The 15641-nt window shown below is 37.6% G+C and overlaps 1 protein-coding gene across 6 annotated transcripts in view; it reads right to left on the bottom strand.

Annotated features, from left to right (window-relative positions):
• LOC131059830 (phosphatidylinositol 3-kinase, root isoform) overlaps positions 1-15641 on the bottom strand; it is a 244701-nt gene that overhangs the window by 120372 nt on the left and 108688 nt on the right. For all 6 annotated transcript variants that reach the window (XM_057992864.2, XM_057992870.2, XM_057992865.2 and 3 more), the window contains exons 14-15: positions 8738-8875; positions 7993-8147 (exon numbers count right to left, since the gene is read on the bottom strand). In XM_057992864.2, the coding sequence (XP_057848847.1) occupies positions 7993-8147; positions 8738-8875 (293 nt within the window). The remainder of the gene's footprint in view (positions 1-7992; positions 8148-8737; positions 8876-15641) is intronic.

Below are 15641 nucleotides of genomic sequence, written 5' to 3'. Positions count from 1 at the left end.
TTCTTTTTCAAGATATGGGGACTTCACAATATTAAGGATGCTATTACAACATCAAGATTCTTACTTCAAGGAGTCCAATCATTTAAAGAGGGAGGAACATTTGCAACATGAAGAAAATATCAAGACATGAAAGAGGATAACACTTCAAGGAAATCAAGGAAAGTTTAAGGGATCCAAGGCAATCACATCACAAGTCATGAGTGTGATTGTAGTATCCCTTTGCCAATTCTGACCTCAAAATGCTGATTAGAGGGTCAAGGAATATCGTCAAACACTTTGCATACAACCTCTTTACTTGCTGTTTCTATGTTTCAGTCTGATAATGATTGCTTGAAATGATGTCAAATGTGATTTAAATGCTTTCAAATGGTTACTAAGATGTCTAGGCAAAGAACCATAATGCAAATGCAATTCTTTTGTCTTTTTTGAATGCATATAAATGACCCACACAATGTAAATATGCACCTACAGCAGCTAAACATTAATACAAACAGTTGGCATGCAAACTAAATATGAGAGAGACAACTCTTGACATTCAAACTCCTTGTGACTACAATGATATTAGAATGCAATGAGATTGCTTACAAACTGAAATGGCATGCAAAAGGCCAAGACTAAGGCTTACAATGATGTATCCAATGCAAGTACCAAACTGATATAAATGTACATCTACAGCTACTTAAGAACAGCGACTAATACAACTGTAAAAATGATGCCAAGTACACTAGAAAGACATGAAAGAACCTGATGTAAAGTAGTTCTTTGATTGATGAAGATATGGCAAATCCTTATGCAAAGAATGGAGTCTCTTTGAAGCCAAATCGTGCCTCTCATGCAGCCACCCTTGTTCTAGCATAAACTTATGATATAAAGTTGTAGCAGCAATAATGAAGATCTTCAACAATGTCTTCTTTCAATGTATTTAAATCTGCAAAAGTTATTCTCTGAAAACTGGACCCCTGTATGAAGCCCACAGTCAAGCAATGATTCAGCTGGTCTTTCACAGCCTCAAGATTGCATAAACACTGAAGCGATTTCATTCTCCAATGCTGAAGTTGCCTGAAACCCTAGGTTTCAATGCACGACACCCAAAAGCAAAGACAAATGATCATCAATAATGAGTTTGATTTGCTTTTTGAAACCTTTTATATCCTCTCAACTCTTAAATGTCTTTAATTCCCTTTTGAAATCCACTTTAGGGTTTTAATAAAACTTTATAATAACTTTTCAAAATGGCCGATCCCTTCATTTGGTGCAAAACAAAATAATATAAAGTATATATATTAATAATCACTTATATCTCCCTAGAAATCGGTACTTTATATTATTCCTCATATGCACTTTATAATTTGACTTTACAATCCTTTTATAATAAAGTCAAATAAAGTCATTAAATGCTCTCACATTATAATTTGACTTTATGATATTAAATCCCCTTTAATTATAAAGTCGCATGAAAGTCAATATAATATTCCCTTAAAATAATTAATTATTATTAAAGTAAAACTTTAATAATAATTAAATATCATAACTCCATTAATAACAATTATTTAATGATTTTGACTTCATCACAGCTCCCACTGTCAATTTGGATGCCTTCCTAAAAATAGTAAGGGTCCCTCTCTAACATCCACTAACTGACTATGAATAGTAAGTCCCTCAAAACAGAACCAGAAACCTCTAAATATCAATGCCTCAGAATAAATGAAAGATCTGGTGAGATAAACACTTACAACGGCCACCTGAAGAGCTCCAAAACTCCCAAACTAGACCCTCTAATCCACCATACTAGCCTACAAGGGTCAAAATAATAGGCTAACCCCTCGAACTCTGATGCTCACGAAAATGGGGACATTACAGCGATTACAAGGCTAGCTTGCAATTCCGCCTAGGGAAATTGCACTCAAATATGGAACTTTAGTGTCTCTCTGGTTATCGACAGCATACGAGCTTGCATCCAAGCCCCTCTACTATTCTAAAGCGCTAGCAAGCTAATTAATCAACCCTACTATTCTAAGAATTCATCCTGCAACTCTCTCTATTGCTCCTCAAGCATCGAAAAAACTGGCAACGAATCTAGGCACAAAGACAGATCAAGAGGCTGACCCAGGTGTTCTAGATCGAGTTTCTATCTCTACAATGGTGAATTTTTTTGTTTGGTTAGATGTGAGTGATATCTATTTGTCGCTATTGCATGAGAATCATGAAATCTTGCCCTAGCATGCAAATCACATTCATGAAGGGATTTCGCAATGATGGCAAAGAAGACGCAATTGAACAAATAACTTGCAACTCCACCCTAGCCAAGGATATGTGGTTAAGATCAATGTTCAAGGAGGCTTCCAAAGGATGAACATCAAGACTTCACAACGCAAGAATGAGGTCAACATATACACTTCACAATTTCAACACTACAAAGCATAATTTTCAACACTACAAAGGAAGACAAGTTCAAGAATTCCAAGATGAGAATTCAACAAGGAAAAACATAAGACAATCTTGAATTTACTCCGGAAATCCAAGAATCGGGGTTAATACAAGAAGGTAATCTCGATCAAAGACATAATGCACAAGAGGATTAAGTATAGCCATCATGAAGTCAAGATCAAAAATCATCAAGGAGGGAGCAAGGTAGACTCTTGATGTCAAGAAGGTGAAATACAAGTGTGATGAAGCTAGATAATTTCAGAAGAGTTAATCAAAGTTAGAAGCTTGATCACCCAGATGATACAATTTGGGAATATGAACCATCATCAGCGGGGGCTTGGAAATGTTGAGTATCAAGAGATATTGCGCCAACACAAATAATTATTTGTGATGATCTACAAGACACAACGTGCAAGTAGCTAAGGTGGCATCCAATCATCACCAACCCAATCATGTCATGACAAGTCAGCACGTCCAAATACATTGAACCTTGTCAATGCATGATAGCCTCGGTAAGATAAATGATTGAATGCGAGATAAATGAAGTCTCTCATTCAAACATTTATTATCGTGAGGGCGCACGATCAAGTGATGTCTTGATCGGCCATGTCCAAAAGACATGGCCGGTCAAGGCATCGCTTGACCGTACCCAGCCCACTACATATACCAAATGAAATGTGTGAGAATGGACATTGAAAAAAAAAATGCTCCTCCTCTCCTACAACATAAAAGAAGACAATCAGATTTATACAACAATTCAGTGATAGATAATACATAGAAGAAGATAAATTTTAATTTTGATCCACAAAATTAACAAACCTAACTCATGCAATGAAGCAAGTGACACATGGCACTACATTAAATATTGTTCCATGTACCTAACCTCATTTCTTATTGGTTTGCATTAAAAGGACATGTGTCCTAAATGATGTAATTTTATCATAGGTCGAAGGGAATTAGTTGTAACTAACCCTAATTAAGGTTTCATCATGTAATCTTTGCCAGATCTTGAATCAATTTGGGTCATTCATTGTAAATGAGACCTCTATATAAGGCTCAAATCTCTCATTTGTAAAGGTTACTAAATAGATAATAGTTCATATTTAGCAATTAGAAGTAAAGTAGGAGAAGCACGCTCAAACTTGTTGTCAAGACTTGTTGAAATTAATACATGATTTTCATTGAAGCATGGTGGATCTTGATGTGTTGTTTCTACATTTTGCATGGTTTTTTGTTACTTCTCAAATATAGATGAAGTTCATAGATTATGATGGAGAAATCCAGTGATATGTGATAAATTCTTTGGTTCATACTTTTTGTAGTTTGTTGACTGTAAGCTACAATGTGAAGTTAGCCTGAACCTCACTGTTGCAACAGTTCGATTGGGAATGTTCATTTAGATTGCGCCTATATTGGATATTTGAATGAATGGTTCACTTTATGAAAATCTTTCATTACCTTTAGAGATCGCACCAGTGTTGTGTAGTTTTTGTTATCATGATGAAGCAAAGCTTGGTTTGAAGGAGTTTGTCTATCAGAGCATCATCCTTTATCATCATTGTTCTTAGGATTAGCATAGAATCTCTAAACCCTTTCTCATTTGTCTTTTATTTTCAAAGTCAATCATATTTCACATTCCAGCTGTGTTCATAAATGTAAGTCCTTTTGTGATTACTAACAAGATCACATCATACATTGAGTCTATCGAAAACCTTAAAGTCGATTGTTCGCATTGTAAACCTTGGAATTGTCTCATTTGATCATATTCATTAGCATATGAGGTTTCTTTGTTCAAGAGAGAATAGAATACATAGTATTTTATTATGTGTTCGAGGTGTCCTAAAAAGCACATCGACACTCTCCACTTGATCTATTTTTATAGCCTCAAGCCTCCATGAAGGGAGGCATCTCTTTGAAGAGTGACAACCCTTTCAGAGGACATCACCTTTAGTTTATAACCCCTCTTTAAACCAATCATTGTCTTAGCTGTTCTTTATGCACCGCCTTAACATAAACATACAAATCGTTGTATTTATGCTGCCATCATAATCTTTGTTTTGTTAATCACAATCGCTGGCCATACCATATGCATGGGTCTGCATCTAAACAATGTTTAGTTTCTGTCCTAAAGTAACCATAGTTATTGTTTGACCACTGCTCATTATATTTATGGAGTCAGATCTTATTAGTTTTTATTATTAATAAACACTACTTTATTGCTGCCTTCTCATTTCTGTTTTATTAAGAAATTGATGTCTTTGAAATTAGCATACTTGTATAATTACATTAGTTTGCATAGCTTTTTCATCACTTTAGTTAATGCATAAGTTCATAACATGATATTATAAACATATAATCTATTTATCCCTTGTGTGAAATATGCAAGTCCCGGGGGTGGTATTGTGTGTCACGCATCCATCCCCATCCTTGACAGGGACCCCCCCTTTGTAGCTTGCCCATGTGAGAGAGAGGGCCATCGGTGGAGTTATTATGTGCAACCAGACATTCTTTTGTCTGTAGAGTAATCTGGGAATGTCGAAGATATTACCCGGCTGGTATTGGAAGTAATGAAAATCGTATACCGTCTTTTTTTTTTCAACCTTGCTTCCATAGGCCTTGTAATCACCAAAAATATTCCTAAAAAGAGGCCCGAAATTGTTTCCTTTAAAAAATGTCGACTCCTGAATCAGTAGAGTTAGGTCTTCAAACTCCATCCCGACCTCTGCCAATACCGATAAAAACACCGTCGAACCATAAGTGCTTAAGGCGTCAAGATAAGTAAGAGGAAATAGAAGATCAGATGATTTAAAATCAAAGCACCCTTTTGTTATTTCACCAAAATTGACTCTGAAGATTATACCGGAAGAGCTAAGCATAAGGTCCAAATAATTAACATAAGCCTTGGCTGTTAAAATGAAATAAAGCGCTCTTGTATTCGCCAAGGTTTATATCAAAATGAAGTGAACGATTCAAGTGACAGCACACAAAACAAAAGTTCATGCAAGATTAAAATCGAACCGCTTCTGTTTTTACCTTCAAAAATCATCAAACAAAATACTGAAAGAGATCGAGATATAAGGAAAGCACATGAAGTAAGGTTATTGGCATTATAAGATGAAGCGCTTATGTTATCTCACCTTGACATCGCCGAAGTTTATACCGAAAATGTCAAGGTGAGTTAACGGGAGTCAAATGAAAAATAATATTCGAGTGTTTTAAAAGCCAAACGCCTTAACATCACCTAGTAAAAGGTCGACGAAAAGCCCGAAAGGAACCTTGAAAATGGTCAAAAGCGTGAGTTTGGAGAAATACATATTCAAGTTGAAGGGCCAAAAAAAATATCAAACCTTGCAAAATAAAATCGCCTCACAGGCCCAAAAAAGATACCAAAGTTGCCTAATTGTTTTTTTTCTTAAAAAGGGAAAGAAAATCGATATCGTGGTGAAGTTCGATGTTCTTTATCGGTGGGAAAAGGAACAGGCCAAATGAAATATGCGTAGACCATGCAAATCAATTTAAAGTTTAGAAAGAAAACGGTGAAGTAGAGGCGTTAAAAAGTTGTGTTTCTTTTTCTTGAGCATCCAAAGCATCAAGCTAAAGCTTGTGAATGTTTAAGTCGCCCAAATTTGCCTTGATCTTTGCCGTAATGAACACAGAACATTGAAAAGCTAGGCATCGTTCAAACATTTTGAAAGAAATGAAAATTATTTTGTGATTAAGCCCTAAGCAAACCCCGAAGAAAACACCTAAGAATGCCTTCACAAAGTCTCAAAGGGCATTCCCAGATCAATAAAGAGAAAATCAGATTTTATTAACATTCATGCGTTAATATCAACTTACAATTATGACAAAGGGTTTTCTTTGTCTTTTCAACTCTAAGGCGTGGGATGATTGAGTGATGGTAAAGGGGAGACATCTCAGCGGCTTGCAAAACCAAGGATGTCCACGAATGGAGCCCATGAGCAAAGTGGCAGAACACAAAATGCTACAAGAAAGGCAGAATCAGAAATGCACCGCTGAAAATTCCAGAAAAATCATTGTGTTTGTATAACAGAAGTGCCTTATTGTAAAATGACTACCTCTGGACCCCATTAATGTGATTAAAACCAAAAGGGGACACAAGTTAGTTATTTCTCAACTACCTGATTTACCTTTAGCCCAGAAAAGTCTTGTCTTCTAGCCAAAAATTGATTGAGAACAGTTGCATGTAGCTAAAGTCGTTGAGAAGGGGCAATTGGGAAGTTATGAGAATTACTAGGTATGGGTTAAAGTTGTTTGGGCTTCTAGACAGCAGATCACAGCCACTCGATGGTTTCAATCCTAGCCATTGATTCAAAATGTAAAAAACTATAAAAGGCCAGTGCCTCTCTCTTTGTAAAGGGGTTAGATAGTTAGAAACTTTAAAAGTAGCCATAATTAGGAGTAGAAGTAGAATAGGATTGTTGGACAGAATTTGTTGTAATGGCAGTTAAAACAAATAAATAAACATTGCAGAATGGTGTTTGTCATTTGTTATCTTCTGTTTGCATGGTTTCTCTTCATCTGGTTAGATGAGTTAAGTGATTTTAATGGTGAAGTGTGAAGGTATCTGATTTGATTCCAGGTTCATACTATTGGGGGCTTGTTGATTGTAGGTCTCCATGTATGGTTAGTCTGAACCCAATACTGCTCTTAGCTCAATTGTGGATGTCTGTTTGAGGCTGCACTAGAATTGGGTGCCTGAATGAATATCCATAGTCCGAAAATCTTTTATCCCTTGGAGTTTGCACTATTTTGGTGGAGATGTGAGTATATATCTGGCTAAGTAGGAATTGGTTTATTTGAAATCTGTCTACCTGCAGCATCAATCATTACTATCATCGTCCTTAGGATTCCTAAACCGTATCCCTTTTGTTATTTATTTTCCCAATTTGAGAATCAAAGCATCGTCAAATGCAGTCCAGCTTGTTGTATCCGTAAGTACCCTTGTGTTTACCAACAAAACACATCAATTGTTGAGCTATCCAAAGCAGTCAAGACTTGACAGTTGGAACCTTGAGGTTGTCTCCTTATGATCGTCCTTAACAGCATTAAGAACTTCCTTACTCAAGAAAGGATAGGATACTCGGGCATTCTATTCTTTGTTGACTGAAAGAGATCAATGAGCGACATTTCCCATGTCAAGAGGTGGTTGGATTAATTCCTTAATCTCAAAGAGGGGACACAACAAGTTATCAAGAAAAGTGAACATTTTTTCAGGTAAGGAAAAATATAGATAGTCTAAGAGACATACTGCAATTTCAAATTGGCAATATATGCAAATACACCAAGGAGAAATGCTAAATTTCCAATATAGAAGGATCCATGTCTATTACAAATGCAAAGTCATGCCTGAAACTGGAAGTAGCCTCATTACTTGTAAGTAGAGCAAGACAGACTTTATAAAAAGACAGATTGATGTTTCAGACAGTTCTATATTTCTCCAATTTTTGAGGCAGGAATCTTGCCCTACCATAATTTGACACATAATGCTAACTGACAAGTAATACATGATGCAATCAGAAGATTGGGAAGCAAGTTAGATACCTGTCACCAACACCAAGGATATATGTGATAACACAATAACCAGCACAGCTCTTTATGAATGTTTCAAGGCAGGTTGCTGTAATGCCGAACGGTCCATTTTCATCAGTGTGGTATTGCTGCAAATAATTTATGATACTCCGATATTCTAAGAGGATCTGATTTATAAAAGACAAAAGGCATCAACAATTAATCAAATAACATACCTAGAAAGGTAATTGAATATAAAAATTGCAAGCATAGGTGAGAGAATCTTGTTTAGGTGTAATGTTTTGTAGTAACAGATATTTCATTTAAAGAAATTATAAAGGACTGATTAATAAGGAATATCTAAAACATAGGTCATGAAAATAGGGTGAATCTCATTGAAAAATAAAATAAAAACCTTTAATGTTTGGTCTTGCAATATAACTGCTTAAGTGAATTAACATATATCAGCTTTATTTCTCATCTTGCAAATGGTAATAAGTTGCTCCAGTGCATGTTAATGGCTGAGATTTTGCACCAAAATGGAAGGCATTTCAAAATGTTCATACACTAATATAAAAATAAAAAATAAAGATAAAAATAAAAGTCAAACCCATGTACCATAGCTGCCATAGACAGCAAGCATTATGATTTATCAAGAGAAACTCATTATGCAGCAAGATGCTAGTGCAACGTGATACGAAATTTCATAAAATATATATCAAATACATATGACCTCTTATCAAATCAGTAAAATAGTGCACAGTAGAATTTCACTTACATGAGCTAAAGAACTAGATGGTACAAATTCTAGCATTCCTTCGTCTTGACCCGTTGCCAATACTCTGTATGGAGTTAAATGTAGATCAAGATTTTCCAGCTTTAAGAGCCGATCCATTAGTGAGACCATTTGAATGACCTGTGGATTTAGTTATCAGAAAAAGATTCTTTACATGAATGTTGCTACTTGTGTTCAATTTCCTCTTGTAGCTAGCACCAAAAGAAGAATAGAGTTAAAAATATGAAGTGAACAAAGTATAAGGCATGCACTTCAGCCTGAAAATCTTATTAATGTTTTAACAACAATTCATGGCAAAATTCACTTCAATATTTTTGGTACTTAAGAAAGCCACAAAAATATGCATAGAAGTTATAACACGAAATTTGCATCATCCATTTCAGGTCACATTATGAAAGTTAGACATTAAAAATCAAACAAAGTATAAGAAATGAACCAAGAGCCTATGAGTGAATGCAAGTACTAAGTTGTAAGAAACAAGTATTTGGAATAGACACTTATAATGCAAATAGTGAGGATTGGTTAATCTTCTTAGGAAGGAAGTACAAATATATAGCAAAAGATGAGCCATATAGAATAGCAACTGCCATCTAGAAGATAGGAATGCAACTCCATGCAAGATTGCACAACTAAGCAACCTTGCAACCTTATCCCTGCAACATAACATCCACATAAACAAGCTTATCTAGGAGAACATCTGAGAGTGGAATATTCTACACTAATCCCCCTCCCCCTTAAGTGTAACTACGAGGATAGAAAGAGAATTGGGTCTCCACAACTAAGCTTGATCAGGTACCCAATTACAAGAAAACTCTCATAAGAGGGGAAGGGGGGAAAACCAAGTGGGATAAACTCCCCCCCAAAGAGAGAAAAGAGAAAAGCAAGAGAGCTCCACAAATGATTAAGGAACCTAGAAATTGCATGTATCTTGATGTTGATGCCAAATTGTGACTAAAACTGTCCATAGGAGTCAGTACCATAAAGATTCAAGAACATGGCCATAATAAATGACCCTCAAACTAAGATGTAACCCAATGTCGGATCATTGACCATAGGCTCTCAATTGAGATGTGAACCGATGTTGAATTATATGTGTCATGTTAACTAGCATGATTAGGCAAAGAGAGACTAGAAAACCAAATATGACTCGAGCACCATCAAGATGGAGATTGGATCACAATACGTGTCATCTAACCACATTCTCATCCAACATATTATGCATCCTAATTAAACCAACCTAGATGCTAATACCCCCTCCCCCCCCCCCCCCATTAATGGAACTTTATTTGAAGTTCGTGTATTACAATGCCCTGAATTCTCCATGGTACTTTATCATGTGATGCTTCATTAAAACCTACAATTTTTTTAAGAACCAAATTAGAAAAAATAAGAGAGCATGTGCAAAATCCGAGGAGAAAAATACAACATACTAAGATATTATGGCTTATTATTTATGTCTTCCTCTATCAAGGCTTGTTGCCTTCTCAATGGCTATAAACAATGCAATATGTAGAGAAAGACAGGCCTGGGTGAAGAGAAAGAGCCCTCACGATCTACTCAAGGGGATCCGCCTACACAAACACATGCAAATACCAATAAGGATTGGCTACATGCATTCACGGGCCTGTCACAACCTCTTCATAGCTACATAATCAGCCTCCTCGCAGCTTAAGCAAATACACAGGTTCATTTTTCTTCATAGAATAATCCAAGGAACATAAAGGACAAAATGACCCCTCCCATGCCTTGGTCTCACAATAGCAAGTCGTCTCTTGAAATCGTAAATGGGCTATTAGAAACATCAAATTTCAGATACCAAATAATACACCAATAGCCAAAGAAGAAGAAGAAGCGACATGCAAGGCGAGAAAAGCAATTAGAATAAGCCTTCTTTTATCGACCCCTATAGTAGAAAATAATCAACATCTTTGACTAGCATATCAGATCAAACATCTTTGTGCAATTTTTAGTGCAAGACTGAAGTTTGACGCCTCTTCAAATGAGGAATCAACCTAAAATAAATCCTCCAAAAAGATAAGAAAATGGTGCCAAGCACCACTTACACCAAACAAAGTCAAAGATGTTCTAAAAAACTGCAACTTTCTTCAAAATGCCTCCTTTCACAAGTTTTGCATCCTCCACAAGTTAAAAAAAATAAAAATTAAACCTACCTACGCCAAGAGAGACAAAAAAGCTTGTGCTACCTTTCCAACATGCAAATGCCTTTTAAGAAAGGAAACGACCAGCAAAGAAAGTCACGGCTTGGAAAGTATCTTAACTAGTCTTCACAATCACCCACACCAAACAAAACATAAAATTGACTCTTAAAGCAAATTACCCAAGCTGAAGTTTAGAAGGTTTTTGAAGAGGAAGAAAAGAAAGAAGTTGCCTTTTACCTTACACCATAGATAGATTGCTACATGCAAACATATCAAATCAACCTTTCAAAGAGAGGTTACTAGCACTCCAAACATGCAGACCGACTTCTAATATAGCAGCCCAAGGAGCATATTAACAAGAACACCTTCACAAAGCTTGCCTCGCAGAAGAACATTATGCACAACACGCAATTGCTTATCCTTACAATCAGATTACCTAAACAGTTCAATGAATGTTCACAAAAGCTAGAGGTAGAGAGCCTATGCATATGTGATTTGCTACAAAAAGAGAGAGATGACTTTTGCGAACACCCATGAGCATTCAAAGATCAAAATATAAAATACTATCAAATCCTAATAGAATATTTAGGATAAACATCCTAACAAACCTATAGCTTTGATACCATGTAAAAAATAAGCTAGCAGTCTATGAGTGAATACAAGTATTTTGTTGTAAGAAACAAGTATTTATAATAGACACTTCGATTACCAATAGTGGGGATTCGTTAATCAGCTTAGGAAGGAAGTACAAATATATGGCAAGAGATGAGCCATCTAGAATAGCAACTGCTATCTAGAAAATAGGCATAGAACTTCTTGTGATGTAATCACACATCGCCCCATTGCAAATGGGGACCCCCTTTTTTTTCGCTTTTTAGATTAGGGTTTTGGCGTCTTAGCTCTCCGGTCTCCAAGACTTAGATATGAGTCAAGTTTTGTGAAAATTGGAGTCACCAGAGTCAAAAAGTGAAGGAATGGTCGAATCAGTGTTCTAATGCTACAGATAGGCTCATATAGGTTGAAAGATTAGAATAGCAATTTCTCAAGGTCAATTCTGACAACTTCCTTTTTTCGGAATTTTTTCTTTTTTGTTTTTTTCTAAATGTAGAAAGTTTTGTTTTTGGCATTTTGGGGCCAATCCCGAAACCTTCTTTTTTCGCCTTCTTTTTTTTCTAAAAAAGAAAGTTGCTTTTCCTAAAGTTGTTTTTTTGCTTTTTTGATCATGGATGGTTCCAGGGTCAAAGGAAGTGTCAAGATTGGAAGAATTCATCCAAAATACACCAGTTGTGAAATAGTTTTTGAATCTAGAAGATGCATTCCTGAAAAGTTAAGTTGAAGATCTGGAAGAAATGGTTAAGTCCTAAAACCAAAATCAAAAAATTCCTTGTTCAAATCATGGAGGTCGCCTAGAAAGAGGAAAGTTTTCAATTGAAGACCAAGGCATGTGAAATGTTGCGTAGCACTATGCAAAGTCCGCGCTCTAGATCGGCAATCATACGTGTGCACATGCAAAGTCCACCCTCTCTATGCTAGATTATATGTGACCTTGTGCAAAGTCCGCCATAGCACGATCAAATTCTTCCTTGTGATTTTGTAAAGTCAACCCTATGGGTGGGTGTCAAAGTGATTAAGTGTTGTGAAAAGGGTAAGAATTTTGGCTAAGTGTTCAATCAGCCTTGTGAAGTTCGCCCATGGAATATGAAAAAAATATGGCTAAGTGTTCAATCAGCCTTGCAAGTGAAGAAGATTTTTGTCCTTAGGCAAAGTCCGCCCTAGGAAGGAGAAAGAAAAGTGTTTAAGTCTCTGCACTTGGAGAGGAAAAGTTAAAATCTTGGTTAAGTATGGCAGATTTCCTCAACCCCATGGCAAGTCCGCCCTAGGCAAGGGGTGAAATTCCTTATTACATCATGATGTCCGCCTTGGTAGGTTGATGTTGTGACCTTTTCACACATTGCCCCATTGAAAACGGGGACCCCTCTTTCCCGCTTTCTGCATTGGTTAGTTTAGGATTTTGGCAGCATGATGGGCAATTTTCAGTTCCCGTGCCCAAGTCTCGGAATTTTGATCATGCCTAACTTTCATTTAGTGTTTTGAAGTTATAGGATCAAGTGCGTAAAAGTTGAGATTTTTAATGATCTTAATTTTGTCTAAGTGTAAGCCTTTTGAGCGTTAACGTGTTTTTGAACGTCCTCATCGGCAATTTTGAGTGCCTAGGTGTTTAAGGACCTCTAGGAGTTGTTTTCTCGCTCCTAGGAAGTTATTCAAGTTGATTTTGCACTTTATCCCGATAGGTTTCTGTTATCACAAAAGCTCGCACCCTTGCTAAGCTATCAACTCAGCAACCTTGTGAAACATGGAAACAACCCCGAAGTCTGGGACCTTGCGCAAGGGGGTTGAATCTCCGGAGGAGGTCAGCTTCCTTCTCAATCCAGGTGCAGGTGTTGAACCAACTCAACACTGCAAAACTAACTCTTAGGGCTATCCTAACAAATTGCAGAGGAAAAGGGAAGAGAGAAATGCTTAAAATGAAAGGAGGTGATGCACCAAGATAAGAGATTGTTCCTCTCCCCACCCGAAATGGCACAAGGAATCAACTGAAATACCCAAGAGATGCACAAACTTCAGTTGCATGAGTGAACCAAACGCACGTATGGAGGTTAGAATTTGCTAAGTGTCAAGAGGGGAAAAGATTCCCACAAGTCACACTCAGAAAAACAAGTCAACACAGCATATATGGAGAGAAGAGCCACAAAACATACACTTATGATGAAGGTAAGGAAACATACACAACATGCATAAGTTGAAGGAAGGCAAGAATGTAATTTCAATTCATTCAAAGGCCAAAGGCCAAACTTACAGTTGCAGAAATGCAAAAATAATTACAAGTCTTCAAGAGAAGAGAAAGAGCATAGGAAAGCTCAAGGTAGCAGGGAGAGAACCCTTTACAATGAGGCTTAACATATAGAAAAATGGTTACAAGAGTGATCATGACCCCTGCATGTCAGTCTGGGAATGCAGGGAAGTGCATGCACTTGACTTCTGTACTTGCAAGCAACCTAGCCATACCCACAAAAGGCAACCCTGAGAAGGTGGATTGATTCACCTTCCAAAGTCAGAGTATGCAAACATGACATAAGTCACCACAACAAGCATGGCCCTATACCTCCCTTGATGGAAATCATGCCAAAAACAATAAATGCACCCCTCTGGCTCCACAAAAGAAGGTGCATAAGTCACCAAAACTGTCGGAGCATTTAAAGCCTTAAGTGTCGATCACGCCATCCAGAAGTGTCGCTAGTCGGAAGGAAGTCCGGAGACTTTGGAAACTCGGGTTCCCGAAGTGGGGAAGACAAGGAAAGAACTTCGGAACCTCGGGGTTCCGGAGTTCCGAGAAAGAGAAAAGAGAGCAGCAAGGAATTCGGGACCTCGGGGTTTTGGAGTTCTGGAGATCTGAGAAAAAGGGATAAGGAAGGAACTTCGGAACCCGAGGTTCTGGAGTTCCGGGAAAGAAGAAGGAAATTTCGGAGTTCCGAGGAATAGTAGAGGAGGGGAGAGAAAGGGGGGCCGGAAAAAGAAAGGAGAGGCAGCAAAGGGAAGGAACTTCGGAACCTCAAGGTTCCGGAGTTCCGGAGAAAAAAGAAATGAGAGAAGGCAAAGAGAAGGAACTTCAGAACCTCAGGGTTCCGGAGTTTCGGGGAAGGAGGAAAGGAAAAGGCCAAGGGGAGGAGGTTCCGAAGTTCCTGGGAAGAGGAAGAAGAAGAGGCAACTTCGGAACCTCAATGTTCCGGAGTTTCGAGGAAGGAGAACAGGAGAAGGCAAAGCGAAAGAACCTCGGAACCTCGAGGTTCCGAAGTTCCGGAGAAGGAAGAAAAGGCCAAGGGAGGAACTTCCTCTGGACAAGGCAACACTTCACACTTCAAGATTCTTTTGCTTTCTCCTTGATCAACTAGGGCAGTGCTGGTCCATGGATCGTATCTCTGATCGGTTCTTACTGATGGACCAAGGGTGTCATAAAATGACAACAGTTTCCTTTTGTTTCGCTCAAATTTTGGTAAATTTACCTAAGTCCCGTTGCGTTTTATTGAAAATCCTAAGTGTCCAGATGATTTTGAGTGGTTAAATTGTTAAATTCCTGACGAAAATCCATATTCTAAGGGTCAAAATGTCAAAATTCCTGATGGGAGGTGCTTTCCCCCCCCACATTTCCGATGACCCATGATTTTCCCCCACTCAAAATCCTAATGCGAGGTAAATTTGCCCTAGATTCCTAATAGGCCTCATTTTTCCCCCTCATTATCCAGACATGGGGCGATTTTCCACTAGGATGATGAAAATTTGACTGTGGGAAATCCTCCTGATAACCCACGATTTTCCACCAGCACTGTGGATGACTTTAATGAGGACTAAAATGATGACTCCTGATACCTATCAATTTTCCACCAAGACTTTTATGACAAGATTTTGAGGATTTTAGTGTGGATAGTGATTCCAGACCCAAGGCGAATTTCCACCAAAGATGATTTCGACAATTTTGAGTCCGGATAATTGTCCAGACAAGGGTCGATTTTCCCCTAGAGGCAAATTTGTGCAAGTTTGATAAAATTTGGTTGGGATTTTTATCCCAACATGGGCGATTTTCCCCCAAAGGATGATTTTAACGATTTTTAATAGTTTTTCATTGGGATTTTTATCCAAATATGGTGCGATTTTCCCCCAGAGGTCATTTT

The sequence above is a fragment of the Cryptomeria japonica genome, chromosome 10 (assembly GCF_030272615.1).
Source record: "Cryptomeria japonica chromosome 10, Sugi_1.0, whole genome shotgun sequence".
NCBI lineage: Eukaryota > Viridiplantae > Streptophyta > Pinopsida > Cupressales > Cupressaceae > Cryptomeria > Cryptomeria japonica.
Note: the sequence above shows the minus strand (reverse complement) of the source record. Positions and strands in the feature narration are given on the sequence as shown.